The 19,913-nt window shown below is 50.8% G+C and overlaps 1 protein-coding gene and 1 long non-coding RNA gene across 2 annotated transcripts in view; both read right to left on the reverse strand.

The window, feature by feature from the left end:
- Nucleotides 1-3,733: 3,733 nt before the first annotated feature.
- On the reverse strand, nucleotides 3,734-11,012 carry RPA3 (replication protein A3). The gene is made up of 4 exons (XM_078619342.1): nucleotides 10,755-11,012; nucleotides 9,411-9,485; nucleotides 7,688-7,796; nucleotides 3,734-6,819 (listed from the first exon to the last, which is right to left on the reverse strand). The coding sequence occupies exons 1-4, from the start codon at nucleotides 10,848-10,850 to the stop codon at nucleotides 6,740-6,742; spliced, it is 360 nt and encodes a 119-aa protein (XP_078475468.1). The 5' UTR covers nucleotides 10,851-11,012; the 3' UTR covers nucleotides 3,734-6,739.
- Nucleotides 3,734-19,913, reverse strand: part of LOC144736716 (uncharacterized) — a 501,200-nt gene continuing 485,020 nt past the window's right edge. The window contains exon 2 of the long non-coding RNA XR_013588804.1: nucleotides 3,734-4,311. This is a non-coding gene — a long non-coding RNA (uncharacterized LOC144736716). The remainder of the gene's footprint in view (nucleotides 4,312-19,913) is intronic.

Genomic DNA, 19,913 nt, shown 5'->3' on the forward strand with positions numbered 1-19,913 from the left:
GCACCTCTTCAGTCAGCTAGACGACCTCTCTTCGGCTCATCCAGACAGCACCTCCTCATCCAGACAGCACCTCCTCATCCAGACCGCACCTCCTCATCCAGACCGCACCTCCTCATCCAGACAGCACCTCCTCATCCAGACAGCACCTCCTCATCCAGACAGCACCTCCTCATTCAAACAGCACCTCCTCATACCCTTAGGTTTTTTTCGGTAAAGTCACGTAGGTAAAAATGACTAATAATAAAAAAAAATGACAGAAATGATAGAAGTAAAATAATTATGTTATTTCTTTTATTATTTCTATCATTTTATTTCTTTTATTTATATCATTTTATTATTTTATTTCTATTATTATTTCTATCATTTTGATTATTTATTTTTACCCACGTGACTTTACCGAAAAAACCTAACAGTATGAATCCTTGCAGTCACGAAAGCTTCAAATCTAGAATTATCACCTCCTCACCCAGACAGCACCTCTTCAGACAGCCAGCCAGCCAGCCACAGTCAGCACCCTCCTCAGCCACACCTCGTCAGCTAGAGCCTCATCAGCCAGGCATTGCACCAGACCCCCCCCCCCACCTCTTCTCTCTCCTCCACAAGGCAGCTCCCGCAGACAAACGCGTGCGTGCTGTGTGCGTGGCAGCGAGCAATGAGCGCGATTGCGAACCCTGTGTGTGTCTGTTAACCCTGTGTGTGTTAACTCTGTGTTAACCCTGTGTGTCTGTTAACCCTGTGTTAACCCTGTGTGTGTGTTAACCCTGTGTGTGTGTTAACACTGTGTGTGTTAACCCGTGTGTGTGTTAACCCTGTTTGTGTGTTTACTCTGTGTTAACCCTGTGTGTGTGTTAACTCTGTGTTAACCCTGTGTGTATTAACCCTGTGTGTGTGTTAACCCTGTGTGTGTTAACCCTGTGTGTGTTAACACTGTGTGTGTGTTAACCCTGTGTGTGTGTTAACACTGTGTGTGTGTTAACTCTGTGTGTGTGTTAACACTGTGTGTGTGTTAACACTGTGTGTGTGTTAACACTGTGTGTGTGTGTGTTAACTCTGTGTGTGTGTTAACACTGTGTGTGTGTTAACTCTGTGTGTGTGTTAACTCTGTGTGTGTGTTAACACTGTGTGTGTGTTAACACTGTGTTAACCCTGTGTGTGTGTTAACTCTGTGTGTGTGTTAACCCTGTGTGTGTTAACTCTGTGTGTGTTAACTCTGTGTGTGTTAACACTGTGTGTGTGTTAACTCTGTGTGTGTGTGTTAACACTGTGTGTGTGTTAACACTGTGTGTGTGTGTTAACTCTGTGTGTGTGTGTTAACACTGTGTGTGTGTTAACTCTGTGTGTGTTAACCCTGTGTGTGTGTTAACTCTGTGTGTGTTAACCCTGTGTGTGTGTTAACTCTGTGTGTGTGTTAACCCTGTGTGTGTTAACTCTGTGTGTGTTAACTCTGTGTTAACCCTGTGTGTGTGTTAACTCTGTGTGTGTGTTAACCCTGTGTGTGTTAACTCTGTGTGTGTTAACTCTGTGTGTGTGTTAACAGTGTGTGTGTTAACTCTGTGTGTGTGTTAACTCTGTGTGTGTGTTAACTCTGTGTGTGTGTTAACCCTGTGTGTGTGTTAACTCTGTGTGTGTGTTAACTCTGTGTGTATTAACTCTGTGTGTGTGTTAACCCTGTGTGTGTGTTAACTCTGTGTGTGTGTTAACCCTGTGTGTGTTAACTCTGTGTGTGTTAACTCTGTGTGTGTGTTAACAGTGTGTGTGTTAACTCTGTGTGTGTGTTAACCCTGTGTGTTAACCCTGTGTGTGTGTTAACCCTGTGTGTGTGTTAACCCTGTGTGTGTGTTAACCCTGTGTGTGTGTTAACCCTGTGTGTGTGTTAACACTGTGTGTGTTAACTCTGTGTGTGTGTTAACTGTGTGTGTGTGTGTTAACTCTGTGTGTGTGTTAACTGTGTGTGTGTTAACCCTGTGTGTGTGTTAACCCTGTGTGTGTGTTAACCCTGTGTGTGTGTTAACACTGTGTGTGTTAACTCTGTGTGTGTGTTAACTGTGTGTGTGTGTGTTAACTCTGTGTGTGTGTTAACCCTGTGTGTGTGTTAACTGTGTGTGTATTAACTCTGTGTGTGTGTTAACCCTGTGTGTGTTAACTCTGTGTGTGTGTTAACTCTGTGTGTGTGTTAACACTGTGTGTGTGTTAACTCTGTGTGTGTGTTAACTGTGTGTGTATTAACTCTGTGTGTGTGTTAACCCTGTGTGTGTGTTAACCCTGTGTGTGTTAACCCTGTGTGTGTTAACCCTGTGTGTGTGTTAACACTGTGTGTGTTAACTCTGTGTGTGTGTTAACTGTGTGTGTGTGTTAACAGTGTGTGTGTGTTAACACTGTGTGTGTGTTAACACTGTGTGTGTGTTAACTGTGTGTGTGTTAACTGTGTGTGTGTTAACACTGTGTGTGTTAACACTGTGTGTGTGTGTTAACACTGTGTGTGTTAACTCTGTGTGTTAACTGTGTGTGTGTGTTAACACTGTGTGTGTGTTAACACTGTGTGTGTGTTAACCGTGTGTGTGTTAACTCTGTGTGTGTTAACCCTGTGTGTGTTAACTGTGTGTTAACTCTGTGTGTGTTACCACTGTGTGTGTGTTAACTGTGTGTGTGTTAACCCTGTGTGTGTGTTAACACTGTGTGTGTTAACACTGTGTGTGTGTTAACCCTGTGTGTGTGTTAACACTGTGTGTGTTAACTGTGTGTGTTAACCCTGTGTGTGTTAACTCTGTGTGTGTTAACCCTGTGTGTTAACCCTGTGTGTGTTAACTCTGTGTGTGTGTTAACCCCGTGTGTGTGATTGCAGTGTAACAAATGTTTTTTTTGTTCCTGGGCAGTAAAGTGTTATACTGGTAGGAACCTCCTGGATCCACCAGCCCACAGGGGATTATTGTGTCCGTCCGTCGTGCATCCAAGAATGGGAGGGGTGGGGCTGGGTGGAGAGGGTGGGGAGGGTAGGGAGGGGCTGGGTGAGGAGGGTGGGGCTGGGTGGGGGGTGGGACTGGGTGGGGAGGGGCTGGTCACCCCGTGGTGCCCTTATAAAACTCAACGTTTAACCTACTCACGCCGGCTTGTGCCCGCCCTCACAGTCGGGCATATTTGCGGAATACACCACGCCGCCGTTGACCCTGCAGGCCATTGACCGAGCAACCCAACGTTCCTACCAGCTCCCTCCGCAGGACAATGTGTTTTCCTAATTGCCGATGCCTCAAAAGTACAGCTCATGGCTATTATTCTCCACAAACTTTGCTTTTGTGACCAAGACAGTGATTTTTTGAAATTGACCGATTTTCAATGAGAAAACGTGTGCACGTGTCTTTTCGTTCACACAAAGTAAAAAAAAACTACATATGAATCATCATTAACATGTATTTATACTAAAGTAATAAAAAAATTACTACAAAATATTTAGACACCAAGGCCGACTACCACAGGCGGGACTGGCCACAGCGGACCGAGTTCTGCGACGAGGAACAACCTCTCTCAACAGTTGAGCGAAGACTGCCCGCATCGCGAGCTGCGATTATTTCTGCGGCGTTATAGTAACGGAATTTTTGCACCTTGCCCCAATGATGAGCGTCGTCGCGTCTAATTTGGCCGCTCACTTTGCAACTCGCCCGCTCGTCTCAGTCACACCCACCGGGAGCCCACGATCCTCCTCCACGTTGCACAACAAGCATCAGACGACCACGACGGCTCCACAGAAGGCAAATTCCTTTTAATTCACTTGAAGGGTTCAAGGAAACGACAACACGGACACTCTAAACTTCAACAAGCAAGGAAAACAACAATGGAATCAACACAAAGCGAACACTTCAAGCGGCTATTTAACTGCAATTGCTCGGTGGGGAAATGCCGAGATGGCGGGATGTTATCGCCCTGGCCTGGTATGCGGGAGGTCGTGGGTTCGATCCTGACTCTGACGCCCACTGTATATTTGGAGTTCGACTGTTATCCCTGTGGTTGCATTAATTTTTTTAAGTGTCCACGTGATGAGAAGCTGCTTCTGAATAATCGCTAAAAGCTCAGTGGGCTTTACCTGGTCAAATAAAATGCGGTTTTAAAATAGTTGAGTTTAGCTTATAACCTCCGCAACACAAGCTGTGGATACTCTTAGGTTTTTTCGGTAAAGTCACGTAGGTAATTTTTTTTTTAAATTAATAAAAGTAATAATAGAAATTAAACAATAAAAATCGTTTCGGAGGCAACACAAGTCTCCGTCATCAGGTGGGACCGTCACAGCTAGATTTACTGTATCACTTGATACAGTATCACCTGATGACGGAAACTTGTGTTGCCTCAAACGTCGTGATTTTTATTATTTTATTTCTATTATTACTTTCATAAAAAAAAATTTTTACCGACGTGACTTTACCGAAAAACCCTAAGAGTATGAATCCTTGCAGTCACGAAAGCTTCAAATTTAGAAGCTGTGGATACACACCGAACCTCGACGCCTTCGGCCGAGCGGCAACGCGAAAACAAAATTGAACCCGAACAACCGCGGCCAAAAGCTACGCGGTCACGACGCTTACGTTTCAAATTCAATGTCAAGAGCGCTTACTTTTTCAATTCACACAGCCAAGACCGGGCGTGGGCGGGTGGGGTCAGCAACAAAAATAACAAGAGCAGCCGTTTTTTTTCTTTCTAATTAGGCGACAACAAAAATGTTATTTCAAGAGGCACAATGCACGTGAATAACGTCACGTAGCGGTCCTCAAAGAGCCGCATGCGGCTCCGGTACAAGAGCTTACAAGGTTTGCCGACTCCTGGCCAAGACATTCCGGAAACAATTTTTTATTATTTCAAAATGCATGTGAATAACGCCAACGAAGAGATTCCTCAAGGAGCTGTGGGTTCCTGACCTATGGCCAAGACAAACCCCCACATATTTGGGCCGCAGTGATGGCCTTAATGTTAACACACGCCCTTCCACAAATTGACTTTAATTCACAACCGCATTCCCCATCCGTTATGTACAAACGATGCACGCTGTGGCTTTGTTGGGGTGCTCCTGCCAATGACGACGGGCAACCCGGCAGCATTTGTGTTCACAAGCCTCGCTCTGCTGACGAGACCCAAGAAGTTGAAACCGGTCCAGAGTCTGCTTGCTTAGGCAAATGCTGCTGGGTCAAGGTGTTCTGGAAAGCCAACAGGGTGTGGACCGGTTCTGCTTCTGTGTGCATTGGCACTTAACTTCCGTTGGTGGTAATTTACTATGCTACAAAATGACAAATGCAGGGTGGTGCAGTCGTGAACGCGGCCACACTACGATCCCTGACAAACTTGAGCTCGATACGGTGTGTGGCGGATGCCTTCATTCAGCAGCGGATGGACAAACACTAATTTTTATTTTACATTTAGGAAGACACGAATTAAATTAGCACGATTGGCTACGTAAGGTGTGAAAGAAGGTCAACGTCACGCAAGTATAAATTAAGAGAGCACAATAAGCAGCAATGGATTACACTGTTTGTGATGTACAAATATATCGCGGAGCAGATCAGGATTTGAACCACCAATCGAGAACACGAGTCAGGCGAGTCACCTCTCCGCTATGACTCTTAACTCCATCGCCTGGTATGCAGGCGGTCGTGGGTTCGATCCTGATCCCGACACTTGCTGCTGTATATGTGGAGTTTTCACATCTCTCTCTCTCTGTGGTCGCGTGGATGATGAGCCACTTCGTTGAGCTATTATTTGAGATAGCCAGGCCGCTTTTGAGAGAGCTACAGTAAAAGCTTGGACTGCGAGTAACTTGGTCTGCGAGACGAGCAAAATTTTAAATAAATATGAATTTGAAAAACGAGCGAGGTCTTGCAATACGAGCAGTACGTGTATACGCTTTGTCTGCCGAGCGTCACGTGATCACAACTGATATAAGAGTGCTTTGATATAAGAGTGCTTTGGATTACAAACACGTTTCCGGAACGAATTATGCTCGCAATCCAAGGTCTTACTGTATGTTGCTCAGTGGCCCTTACCTGACGTCACGCGACTCACGACCGTAAGACGCGCGGTTGCAAACGACGCAGGTGACGCGAAAACACGCATCGCGCGCACGTCACGAGGCCCAGCTCCTAGCGCGGATTTGTCCCGTGAAGCCAGCATTAAGGGCGGCTTCGGTTCCGGCTCGGCAACAGGGGAAACTACCCGTGCCGTGCTGGCCCAGAGCCGGCACTGCTCAAGATGTGCCGGTGGAGGAAGGGGTACAAGTCTCAATATACGTAAATTCCACCGCTGTGGGTACTTAATTGGGTGGTGGTACGAAGTAACGATTGACGTCGAAATATCATTTAAGCTCACCGATACGCGGGAGGAATCGCGCAGGTGTGAAATCGATGCTTTTCGACCCGTATGCGTTGTGTGTTCTCGAGTTCGCATCACCCTTGTGGCCAACCTGACCGCCTGAATGTGAGATTGTCGGAGGCGTCGTTGTTCTGCTGCATCCACAACAGCCGTATGACGAGAAGAAGACCCCTCGCAGCCACTAGAGGCGCCATTCCACCCTCGAATCGAACCACGCACGAGCGCACGGTGAACCCTCTTTCGCCACCGTACGTAGCCAACCGTGCTCACCGCGACTCTGGAATGGGATCGCGACAATTCGTGGAACTGCCGAGGCGTGTGAACCCGCTCCGCCACTCCACCGTGTGCTGGTTTGGGGTTGACCGGTCGACGGGGGCTCGAGCGACGAAGGTCATCACATGTTCAGTTGCTCCGGTAGGTAGAATTGGGAGAAGTCCTGGCTAATCTTGATGGCCTCGTTGTACAGGTTGAGGTCTGCGACGAGACAGGAGAGAAACGCGAAAGGGAAAAGAGGAAACCACGGTCGTTACGGCACAAGGCATCTTGCGTGGGGGCGGGGGTCAGCGGTGAGGGGAGATACGACCCAATGATGGCGGAGAGTTTCCATTGCACAGCCGAGCCGTGATGGGGGGGGGGGGGGGGCGCGCCCGTGTTGAGCCAGCACCCCCCCGGAAGAGCCTTCCAGACGGCCACAGAAGCGCATCTGAAAGCGCGCGATGCGGTGATGAAGCACCTACACCGATTCATCGCTCAATCTCCTCGGTTGACGTCCTCTTGGACACATTCCATTCCTTGGCTGGCACTCCCGTTATTACATTTGACCATCGGCCTTCATACCTTCTGGCCGTGACGTGCTCTGCCCATGCCCGCTCGCTCTTCCGAGCAGTTAAAATGGTGTCAATCACCGTCGCATTCACTCGAATGCATTCGTTTCTCCTTCCGTCTCTCGGGTCTAACCCACACACGGATCTCTCCAAGCTGCTTTGCAGGACTGCCCCGTGGCATCTCACCACCGACCCTGCCTCCCAAGCCTCTGCACCGCGAGTACGTGCTGGCAACTGCACGGTGTGCGGTGGGGGTGTGGTGAAGGCGCAGAGGAGGTGCGGCGGCAGTGCGGTGGGGGTGTGCGGTGGGGGATCCAGTGGGGGTGTGGTGGGGGTGCAATTGGGGTGCAGTGGCAGAGCGGTGGAGGTGTGGTGGCAACGTGGTAGCAGCGCAGTGGGTGATGCAGTGGGTGATGTAGTGGAGGTGCGGTGGGGGTCCGGTGGCGGTGGATGGAGTGGGGGTGCGATTGGTGGAGCTGTGCGTATGCGGAGTGGTGGCGGTGCGGTGGGGGTCTCACCGAAGGGCACCTTGTCCTCCCGGATGCGCTCGTAGCTCAGGCATTGCAGCGAGCCCTTGTGGGTGACGCGAGCCGCCACGTCCACCACCCCACTCAGCAACTCGTCCAGCTGCGGAACAAACACGCCCGCGCACGCACGCAATGAGCAATGTTTGCCGTGTGATATCCCAATTAAAACATTCGGCGGGTAATTCTTCTGACGGACTACGCCGCCGCAACACAATGGGCGGCCTGGTCAATTCGAATGAGGTCACGCGATCTTTCACGTCCGTGGTGCGTACACGCACACCCGCAGCATTAACCGGGACGGCCTGCCGCGTTCGGACCGCGAGCACCTGTAAGAAGCGGCGAATGGCGCTTGCTCTGAGCTATGTGACACACGGTGACAAGTGGACCTCGGTTCACAGCGCAAATTGTCACCCCCCCCCTGCACACCATCGCGCGATGGTGTGCGGGGGGGGGGGTGACGCAAACTTCGGTCATCTCCGTAGCGGTTTTGGCTGGCCAGCGAACAAAGTGGGACACCGCATCGCACGCGCGCATTCAGAGGCGTTTTTCCAGCTCTTCCTTCCGATATTAGGAAGCCGCTGCTATTTTAAATAATCTAAATTGAAAACTCATCACTTTAGAACTGCTTTTTATGTTTAGTTTGTTGTCTTTCCCCTGCACCTCCGATCAGTGCGGTTGGCTCCATACAAAGTGGTGGTGACATTACCACGGCGCCTGTGCCAGGCTAGGTGCACTTTAAGGCCACGTGAAGTGTTGAACGACCGCTGGCAGGTCACGGGATAGACCCGGGTGCTATCGGTTGATGGACAGAATCAGAATATGTATGTATACTGGAGGAATCCGATGAACTATAAAGCTATTTTTCACAGATGTCCACCTGTTATCCTCTCACCGAATCCCCCTACCCCACCGTAACAAAGTACTACTATTTATATTTTACCAGGTAAGGCCCACTGAGCTATACAGTTCTTTTTCAGAAGCGACCTGGCCACAAACGTTAGCTCAACTTAGTTGCTTATCGTGTGGAAATGTACAGCAGCCAAATACTCTAAAACGAACGTTTCTCAATGTGGATGGGAAAACCGGAGGACCCGGAGAAAAAACGCGACCACGGGGAGAGAAAGATACATGCAACTCCAAATATACACTAGGCGTCAAGGTCGGGATCGAACTCACGACCTCTTGTACACCAAGCGAGGTAGTTAACATCTCCTAGCCACCGTGATGATGATGATGAGAAAGAGAAACACCGCAAACTCCAAATAGACAGCAGCAGGCGTCAGGGTCGGGATCGAACCCACGACCTCCTGTATACCAGGCGAGATGGTTAACATCTCCTAGCCACCGTGATGATGATGAGAGAGAGACACCGCAAACTCCAAATATAGAGCAGGCGTCAGGGTCGGGATCGAACCACGACCTCCTGCATACCAGGCGAGGTAGTTAACATCTAGCCACCGTGATGATGATCAGAGAGAGAGAGACACCGCAAACTCCAAATATACAGCAGGCGTCAGGGTCGGGATCGAACCACGACCTCCTGCATACCAGGCGAGGTAGTTAACATCTACTAGCCACCGTGATGATGATGAGAGACACCGCAAACTCCAAATATACAGCAGCAGGCGTCAGGGTCGGGATCGAACCCACGACCTCCTGTAGACCAGGCGAGGTCGTTAACATCTCATAGAACCCGTGTCGCCTCTCTCCGCACCGGTGCCTGCATCTCCACGGTGATGTTCTGGCCATCTCCGTCACTCATTGTGAAGCTCGAACCGGACTGGTGAACCTTGGGGAAAGAGAGGCCAAGGGAGGGTCAGTCACAGGGCAGGCAGTCACCACTGTCGCTTCACGTTCACCCATCTTGTCTTCTCAACGTGACATTTCATCTCGTGATACAAATGGCAAATGCGAGTGTGGAGTGTGCATGTGAAGTGTGAGTGAGGAGCTGTGTGTGTGTGCAGTGTTCATGTGCAAGGTGAATGTGGGGTGTGAGCGTGGAGTGTGAGTGTGGAGAGCGAGTGAGGTGTGAGTATGAATGCGAGTGTGGAGTGCGAGGTGTGAATGTGAGGTGTGAATGTGGCGTGAGTACAAGTGGATTGGGTGAGTGGCGAGTGGGTGAGTGGCGAGTGAGTGAGTTGAGTGAGTGTCGAGTGGGTTAGTGGGTTAGTGGGTTAGTGGGTGAGTGGGTGAGTTGGGTGGGTGGCGAGTGGGTGATTGGGTGAGTGGGTTGGGCGAGTGACGAGTGGGTGAGTAGTGGGTGGCGAGTGGGTGAATGGGTGGCGAGTGGCGAGTGGGTGAGTAGTGGGTGGCGAGTGGGTGAATGGGTGGCGAGTGGGTGAATGGGTGGCGAGTGGTTGAGTGGGTGAGTTGGGTGAGTGGGTTGGGCGAGTGGCGAGTGGGTGAGTAGTGGGTGGCGAGTGGGTGAATGGGTGGCGAGTGGCGAGTGGGTGAGTAGTGGGTGGCGAGTGGGTGAATGGGTGGCGAGTGGCGAGTGGGTGAGTAGTGGGTGGCGAGTGGGTGAATGGGTGGCGAGTGGGTGAATTGGGTGAGTAGTGGGTACGTTGGGTGGTGAGTGGGTTGGGTGAGTGGCGAGTGGGTGGGTCGGGTGAGTAGTGGGTGGCGAGTGGGTGGCGAGTGGGTGAGTGAGTGGGTTTGGTGAGTGAGTCGGTCGAGTGGGTGAGTGGGTTGGGTGAGTGGCGAGTGGGTGGGTCGGGTGAGTAGCGAGTGGGTGAGTTGGGCGAGTTGGGTGAGTGGAGGAGTGGCGAGTGGGTTAGTTGGGCGAGTGGTGAGTAGTGGGTGGTGAGTAGTGGGTGGCGAGTGTGTGAGTTGGGTGAGTGGGTGGGTTGGGTGAGTGAGTGGGTTTGGTGAGTGAGTCGGTCGAGTGGGTGAGTGGGTTGGGTGAGTGGCGAGTGGGTGGGGTGAGTAGCGAGTGGGTGAGTTGGGCGAGTCGTGAGTGGCGAGTGGGTGAGTTGGGTGAGTGAGTGGGTTGGGTGAGTGAGTGGCGAGTGGGTGAGTAGTGGGTTGAGTGAGCGAGCGAGGCCCCGTGTCCACCCACCTGTTCCACTTTCCCGAGGAATTGCACCACCTTGCCCACGTACTGGGACAGCGTGCCGGCGTTCACGCGCGCTCGCATCCCACTGGTCGCGTCCATGGCTAGTCACTCGACAATGAATCAACAACTTTATAAAATGGTCTCGACTTCTCCTCACAAACTCAACACGAAGCCCCGAGGTGAGAATGCGGCCGGGACGACGACGGGGAGAGATTTTTGGCGGGAAAGTCGACAACCCCCAACCCCCAGAATTCCGCGCTGCAGAGGAAGCAGGACGTGACGTCACGGCTATATATTAAATAATAACATTATACGCGATAAATATTGTTGACTAAAATTAGTCTGGTAAAGGGAATAACCCGACGTATGAAAGTAATGTTATTGTTAGAATGTGGAGAACGTTTAAAAAAAAGGTTTTAATAACCATCCAGCTATGTTGCCATATCAGAGGTTTAACCTCCAGACGCGTCTTCTTGGTTCTTTCGGTAAAGTCACGTAGAAGGGAAATAATAAAATAATAAAAATAAAACATAATAAAATATTTTATTACCAAATAATACATAAAACATAATAAAATATTTTATTACCAAATAATAAAATATTTTATTATGTTGAATATTTAATTATTTTATTATTTCCCTTCTACGTGACTTTACCGAAAGAACCAAGAAGATGGATCGCTGCAGTCTCGAAAGCTTTAAATCGAAATTTAACCTCCAGACGCATGTTATTCAAATGGTTGGAAACTCAATAAGTTCGCCTCAGGGAAAAGGGGGAAAACCCCCAATGTAATAGTCGACGTTTCGGGAAACGACCCTTCTCCTTCGCGGCGCATAAATAATGCGGGCTGTTTTGTGTTTTAGCATTGTGGTGAATGCGGGCACCACTAAGGGGACATTAAAAAATAACTCACAACATTAACTCGGGGTTTACTAAAACACATTCCTGCGGAGGGAGCTGGTAGGAACGTTGGGTTGCTCGGTCAATGGCCAGGGTCAACGGCGGCGTGGTGTATTCCGCAAATATGCCCGACTGTGAGGGCGGGCACAAGCCGGCGTGAGTAGGTTAAACGTTGTTTTATAAGGGCACCACGGGGTGACCAGCCCCTCCCCACCCAGTCCCACCCCCCACCCAGCCCCACCCTCCCCACCCAGCCCCTCCCTACCCTCCCCACCCACCCAGCCCCACCCAGCCCCACCCCACCTAGCCCCACCCCTCCCACCTCCCCACCCAGCCCCATCCTCCCCACCCAGCCCCTCCCCACCCAGCCCCACCCCTCCCAGCCCCACTCAGCCCCACCCCACCCAGCCCCACCCCTCCCACTCCCCACCCAGCCTCACCCCTCCCACCCCCCACCCAGCCCCTCCCAACCCTCCCCATCCAGCCCCTCCCCACCCTCCCCTCCCCACCCAGCCCCACCCCTCCCACCCCCCACCCAGCCCCTCCCCACCCTCCCCTCCCCACCCAGCCCCACCCCTCCCACCCCCCACCCAGCCCCTCCCCACCCTCTCCACCCAGCCCCTCCCCACCCTCCCCACTCCCATTTTTTGATGCACGATGGACGGACACAATAATCCCCTGTGGGCTGGTGGAACCAGGTGGTTCCTACCAGTAATAAATATATACAACACGTTTTACTTAATGAAATAGACTTTTTAATAAATGTTTTCTCCTACAACATCAGAGTGCAGCGCCACATTAAACACGCACTACAATGACAATAGTTTAAAGCGATTTGAAGCATGTTTTATTTTTTTTGTGTGGGGGGGGGCAGAGCTTTGTGACGTCATATTTGAGGGAGGGTCTGACTTTTTGTGACGCCGTGTGACGAAGGGGGGGGGAGTCAAAAATCGTCCAAAATCGCGTGACGTCATTTATGGACGGCCCCTTAACGCGCGCGATTCGATCTCCCGTAGCGGCACCCACACAACCACCCGGTGTCCCATCCACGGGGGGTCCATCGCTTGTTAGAAAATCGGCAGGCCACGTGTGGTGGTGTGATAAAGTGTGGGCACCTCCCACAACCCTATTGCAGCGTGGAAGAGTAGGCCAAGCACCCCGTCTAGAGGGGTGCACGGGGGGGGGGGTGGGGACTATTTTTAAATCCTTTATATTAAGTTCACTTGCTTGCTTGCTTGCGCGCTTACGACCGTGCAAATCTTCCGGTCGTTTTTTAACCCACTTCCCGTGATCCAATCGAGCTGACATTTTGCACACAGACTCGTTGTGCGTGACAATTTATTTTCTTGAAAAATGTTTTTCCCAAAATGTTACACTTTTTAGGAAAAAATTAATTATATTTAATTACCAATTGCTTAATGGTGGCAGGCAATCATCTGACCCATAGGTGGCAGCCATCTCAAGCCAGAGGACGAGAGGACTCTAGCCGCCACGCATATAAAGGATTTATAGTGAAAAACTTTGTTTTTACGGGTTATACTTGTTACGCGCTTTTATTGAACTCACTCTGTCTGTTGTTGTCGTATCCTCAAATCTTGTACCTCTATTTTTAGCCACTTCCCAATGTGGTATCGACTGCAAACTTGGTTTAGTTATGTCTTACTGATGACAATACTATATTCTATCAAAAAATATATAGAATAAAAAAATGTAACCATCTTTTTTAGAAGTTATGTTTCGGCTTGGGTCTAATTGTCCACGCTCAACTCACGTTGGCTGTAAATCACCACGGCCCCCCCTTACGTTATGGCAAGCTTCGGGGCCACTTCCTGGAGTCGTGGAGTTTTGCCATTACGAGTACGATACATTTTATGAAAGCGTGTTTTTAAAAAAGTTTGTTTAAATATTACCGTACTTTTTAGTGGTGGGAAGTTGAACACATCCACCCACGAAGGGGTTGGTGACTAGCACCACGCCGGGTCGCCTTTGTCTCCCCAGTGGCGATGTTTTACACATCGCACCAGGTACTCATTTGAGGCTGAGTCGACTTAGGGGGAGGCCCAGGGACCGTCACCGGTTACCGGTTTCGGAGCGCAGCGCGCTAACCGCTGCGCCACCGCTCCCCATAACAATACACCCACTCATTCACCACACTGCATGTCACAACACACTCACCCGCTCCCTTATTCACTCTCCCACTCACACACCTATCCACTCACCACACTGCCTGTCACAACAATCCACTCACTCACCCACCCACTCACTCACCCACTCCCCACTCACCCATCCACTCACCACAATTGCCTGTCACAACAATCCACTCACTCGCCCACTCACTCACCCACTCCCCACTCACCCATCCACTCACCACACTGCCGGTCACAACAATACACTCACCCACTCACTCACCCACCCACTCCCCACTCACCCATCCACTCACCCACTCACCCATCCACTCACCCATCCACTCACCACACTGCCGATCACAACATTACACTCACCCACTCACTCACCCACCCACTCCCCACTCATCCATCCACTCACCCACTCACCCATCCACTCACCACACTGCCGGTCACAACAATACACTCACTCATGCACCCGCTCACTCACCCACTCCCCACTCACACACCTATCCACTCCCCACTCACCCCTCCATTCACCACACTGCCAGTCACAACAATACACTCACTCACCCACTCCCCACTCGCCCATCCACTCACCACACTCCCTGTCACAACAACACACTCACTCATTCACTCGCTCACTCACTCACCCACCCACCCATCCACTCACCACACTGCCGGTCACAACAATACACTCACCAGCTCGCTCACTCATCCATCCACTCACCACACTGTCGGTTACAACAATCCACTCACTCACCGACTCCCCACTCACCCATTCACTCACCACACTCCCTGTCACAACAATACACTCACTCATTCACCCGCTCACCCGCTCACTCACCCATCCACTCCCCACTCACCCATCCACTCACCACACTCCCTGTCACAACAATACACTCACTCATTCACCCGCTCACTCACTCACCCATCCACTCACCACACTGCCGGTCACAACAACTCACTCATTCGCCACGTGCAGGTCACGACACTTCACATGCTGCTTCTGTCTTCGCACAGCTCCGCCTTTAAGTTTCAGCAAATAACCCAATTCCAGAAACGGAGCGACTCGTATAATTAGTGCCGTTCGTTGCTGACCGCTCGGACTCTTCGAGGCCTATGTGCTCACTCAGCAACCATCAAGAACAAAATGTGTTTAGATATTGTTTGCAATACTCTTGGGTTCTTTCGGTAACGTCACGTGGGTATGAAATTTTCCCACCTGATGACAGACGCTTGTGTTGCGCCCGAAACGTCGTGATTTGTTTTTTTTTATTTTCTACCCACGTGACTTTACCGAAAGAACCAAAGAGTATGGATTTTTGCAGTCACGAAAGCTTCAAATGAAGATTGTTTGCAATGATGGTGGTGGTGGTGGTGGTTGGTGGTGGTGGTTGGTGGTGGTTCTGGTTGGTGGTGGTGGTGCTGGTTGGTGATGGTGATGGTGGTGATGGTGGTGGTGATGGTGGTGGTGGTTGGTGGTGGTTCTGGTTGGTGGTGCTGGTTGGTGGTGGTGATGGTGGTGATGGTGGTGGTGATGGTGGTGGTGGTTGGTGGTGGTTGGTGGTGATGGTGGTTGGTGGTGATGGTGGTGGTTGGTGGTGGTGGTTGGTGGTTGGTGGTGATGGTGGTTGGTGGTGATGGTGGTGGTGGTTGGTGGTGATGGTGGTGGTGGCACCGATATCTTTGACCACCACAATGACATCTTGAACTCCTCTGCCAGTCCGGACCACATTATTTAGATTATTTGGCTCCTCCAAATTTCGGCACGATGGGCCACTTCGTTGAGCCATCATTTGTGGCCGGGTCACTTCTGAAAAAAATGATCTAATAGCTCAGTTGGGCTTTACCTGGTAAAAGAACAAATAGTTTATATTTATATTGCATATATATGTTTTAATTCTAGATGCAGCTATCGTGCTGTGACGGTTCCACCTGAAGACGGAAGCTTGTGTTGCCTCCGAAACGTCGTGATTTTTATTTTATTTTATTTTTTATAGATTATAATTAAAAAATTTTACCTACGTGACTTTACCGAAAAAACCCTAAAAATATATATGTTTTGTTTACCTTGTTGTTGTAACGTTCTGACCCCGCGTCCCTAGTGGACATCCGTGAAAAAACAAAGCGCTTCATAACCCATCGGATTCCTCCTCCTGCTGCTCCTGCAGGAACAAATAAAGATTGTGATCGCGAACACCACGTGACTTCTGGCAGCTGCCCGGGCGAGTCTCGTTCAGGAGGAAGCAAAAAAAAGCGGAGAGGCACGTGTTTCCCATGAGGTTTCGACTTTATCTGCTGCTGCCATCTGCACTAGGCCGTGATGCCCTCCTCCTCCTCCCCCCCTACCCCCTCCTCTTCACCGAGCTGTGGTCGGGCGAGCGAAATGCGGTCAGCAGGCAACACGCGACCCGAAGCTTGCAGAGGGCACGCACGTGTGGCGCTTTTGTCGGGTGTGGTGAAGGCCACACCACCCACCCACCCCCTCGTGTGCCAAAGCGCCGGTCTTCATAGGTGCTACTCGATAACAGCACTTGCCCCTACAGTCTGTTAAGGCTATACGGGGGCTCTTTATCTTTGATGCTACTGTCTCGTGCACAAAGACACGCCTCGGCCGCTTTTGTCTCACACAGTGACGATGTTTACTACACACCGCACCAGGTACTAATTTTTATGGCTGAGCCGACCTAGGGGGAGATCCCAGCACCAGTTCAGATAATCGTCACTGGCGTTGGTGCCCGCGTTAGTGGCGCAGTGCCTGTTTAACATGATACAGCAGAGGTCTCACTCCGAATAAGTCGAGCGGCAATATCTTTTCATCGGTTGCGTAACGCTGTGTGGAAGCTACCTGGTCTGTCGCTCCGCACGAAGCTTCAGGTCTTCTCGGCCACAGTCATTCCCTCCCTTCTCTACGCTTGCGAAACGTGGACCCCCCTAATGGAGCATCTTCGCCGGTTGGAAACATTTAGGCTGGCCTTTCTACGATCCATCCTGGGTTTAACGAGGTTGGATTGTGTGAGGAGCTCACAAAAAAAGATCTGGGCAAAGCCCCATCGGTGAGCTCCTCCGGCAGGCAAGGCTGCGTTGGCTGGGTCATGTAGCCCGCATACCCATGCCTAAACAGCTTTTGTTCGGCCGGATCGAGGGGGATAAACGGGCGCGGCACGGGCTAGAGAAGAGATGGAGTGATGTGGTACAGGAGGACGTGGAGCTGAGTGGACTTGCCGATGACTGGTACCAGCGGTGTCAAGATCGGCCTCTGTGGAGGAGGCTCGTGAAGGACGCTACTGAGCAGTTGGAGGCAGTCACCCTCTAACAACAACGGAGGGCGGAGGAGCGACGCTCACAACAACGAGCGGAGCGCCGGGTGGCTAAAGCACAGCAAGTTGGCACAGTAGGGGGCACAGGTGGTGCATCAGCCAGTCATCTCGGTCATCTCAGTCAGTCGACCTGTGGCACCTGCTGGGTCTGCCCCGTGACCTCCTGCCAGCGGGCGTTCAACACTTCACGTGGCCTCAAGGTGCACATGGCCTGGCACAAGCGTCGTTGTGACGTCACCTCCACTTAGTGGCGAATGGCGGTTGTGTGTGTCAGTGTGTGTCAGTGTGTGCCAGTGTGTGTGTGTCAGTGTGTGGCACTTCACGTGGCCTCAAGGTGCACATGGCCTGGCACAAGCGTCGTGGTGACGTCACCGCCACTTAGTGGCGAATGGCGGTTGTTATGTTTTGTCCGCGTGTGTGGGTGTGTCTGTGGGTGTGTGTGTCTGTGCGTGTGTGTGTCTGTGCGTGTATGCGTGACTGTGTGTGTGTCTGTGTGTGTGTTTGTGCGTGGGTGTGTCTGTGTGTGTGTGTGTCTGTGCATAGGTGTGTCTGTGTGTGTGTGTCTGTGCATAGGTGTGTCTGTGTGTGTGTCTGTGCGTGTGTGTGTGTCTGTGCGTGTGTGTGTGTCTGTGCGTGTGTGTGTGACTGTGTGTGTGTCTGTTCGTGGGTGTGTCTGTGTGTGTGTGTGTCTGTGTGTGTGTCTGTGCATGGGTGTGTCTGTGTGCCCGCGTCTTCCCTCTCCGTGCGCCTGTGATGTAATGTCAACATGGTGAAACTTCTGGAACATTCCGTTTTTTTTTGCCTTCATTTAATTTTTTTTATATCTTTCTTAATTCTGTAGGGATTGCTGGCGAAGTCAACTTGAGAGGGAGATATGAACTCTTTCTCACACGGCGTTCCTAACATGACCCAAAACCACGCACCGCTCTCAATTTAAAGGCAAAGGCACAGCTCTGCAAGTGCCCACTCACGCCAACTGCGGGGCAGAATGTCCCTCTCCACTGGATGGAGCTACCGGGCCGTACCCCTCTCAAAGGGTATTTGACCTCCTCCTACTCTTCCACGCTGGGGTTATATTTCTTGGAAGAGACGGGAATTACCCACGCCCCCCCCCCGCACGCTATCGACTAACCCAGGGGTCGGAAACTGAAACAACAAGTAGAGACTTTTTTTTTCGAGTTGGGTTAACCCCCCCCCCTACAAACCCTCACTATTTCAACAGCAGCAGCGCACACACTTACACACTCACGCGCACACATACCTACGGGCACACACTCACACAAAAGACAAAGATCCCCCATATAGCCTTAACAGACTGTAGTGGCAAGTGCTGATAGCGAGCACCAATGAAGGCCGGAACGGTACACGAGGGGGTGGGTGACCAGCACCACGCCCGACCGCCTTTGTCTTCCTAGTGGCGATGTTTACTACACACCGCATCAGGTACTCATTTGAGGCTGTGTCGACCTAGGGGAGGCCCAGGACCGGTTCAGATAATCGTCACTGGTGGTTGCGTGAGCGGGAATCGAACTCGTGTCGCTGGGTTCATAGCGCAGCGCGCTACCGCTCCCCACACTCACACATACACACGCGCACACACGCACATACGCGCGCGCACACACGCACATACGCGCGCACACACACACTCACATACACACACGCGCGCACACTCACACACACACTCATTCACACACACGCGCACACACACGCGCGCACACTCACAGACACACACTCACGCGCGCGCACTCACACACGCACACGCTCACGCACGCACACACACACACATGCATACGGGCACACACACACACTCACACACGCACACACTCACGCACGCACACACATACATACGGGCACACACACACACTCACACACTCACACACGCACACACTCACGCACGCACACACACACACACACGTGCGTACAATCACACACACACACTCAAGCACGCACACACATACATACGGGCACACATTCACACTCACACACGCACATACGCGCGCACACACACACTCACACACACTCACGCGCGCGCGCGGCAGGGCAAGATCATAATGATTTACGTAAAACGAGGAACCAATCAACAGCTGCTGATGCTCAAGGAAAGACGCTGTTGGGTTTTGTTTTTGCAGCGTTTATATTTCCTCTTTATCCGCGCCATCGCGATAACATCAGAGCGCAATACGTCGAATTTATTATCTTTTAAAATCCTTTATATTAAGTTCGCTTGCTTGCTTAGGACCGTGCAAATCTTTCAGTCGTGTTTTAACCCACTCCCCGTGATCCAATCGAGCTGACATTTTGCACACAGACTCGTTGTGCGTGACAATGCATTTTCGTGAAAAAAAGATTTCCAAAATTTTACACTTTTTAGGGATTTTTTTAAAAATATTTAATTACCAATTGCTTAATGCTGCCAGACAATCATCTGACCCATAGGTGGCAGCCATCTCAAGCCAGAGGACGAGAGGACTCTAGCCGCCCCGATGCCACGCATATAAAGGATTTATAGTGAAAAACTTTGTTTTTATGGGTTAATTTTTTATGTGTCCGTCTTGAAGTTCAGAGTGGCGATGGTGCAGTTGTTGTGAGTGAATTCTAGATTTGAAGCTTTCGTGACTGCAAGGATTCATACTCTTAGTTCTTTCGGTAAAGTCACGTAGGTACAAAAATGAAATTAAAATTAATAATAGTAAAACAATAAAAAATAAAAAAAATCACGACGTTTCGGAGGCAACACATCTTGAATCCTTGCCTCACTTCATGCAGCAAATCTGGCTGTGACGGTCCCACCTGATGACGGAGACTTGCGTTGCCTC

Source organism: Lampetra planeri, chromosome 62 (genome assembly GCF_965212315.1).
Source record: "Lampetra planeri chromosome 62, kcLamPlan1.2.h2, whole genome shotgun sequence".
NCBI lineage: Eukaryota > Metazoa > Chordata > Hyperoartia > Petromyzontiformes > Petromyzontidae > Lampetra > Lampetra planeri.

Coding starts and splice junctions, on each gene's coding strand:
- RPA3 (XM_078619342.1), bottom strand. CDS start 10,850: ATGGACGCGACCAGTGGGATGCGAGCGCGCGTGAACGCCGGCACGCTG. Junction 9,486..10,754: donor TCCTCGGGAAAGTGGAACAG/GTGGGTGGACAC, acceptor TCTTTCCCCAAG/GTTCACCAGTCCGGTTCGAG. Junction 7,797..9,410: donor CCGTGGAGATGCAGGCACCG/GTGCGGAGAGAG, acceptor TTTGTTCCGCAG/CTGGACGAGTTGCTGAGTGG.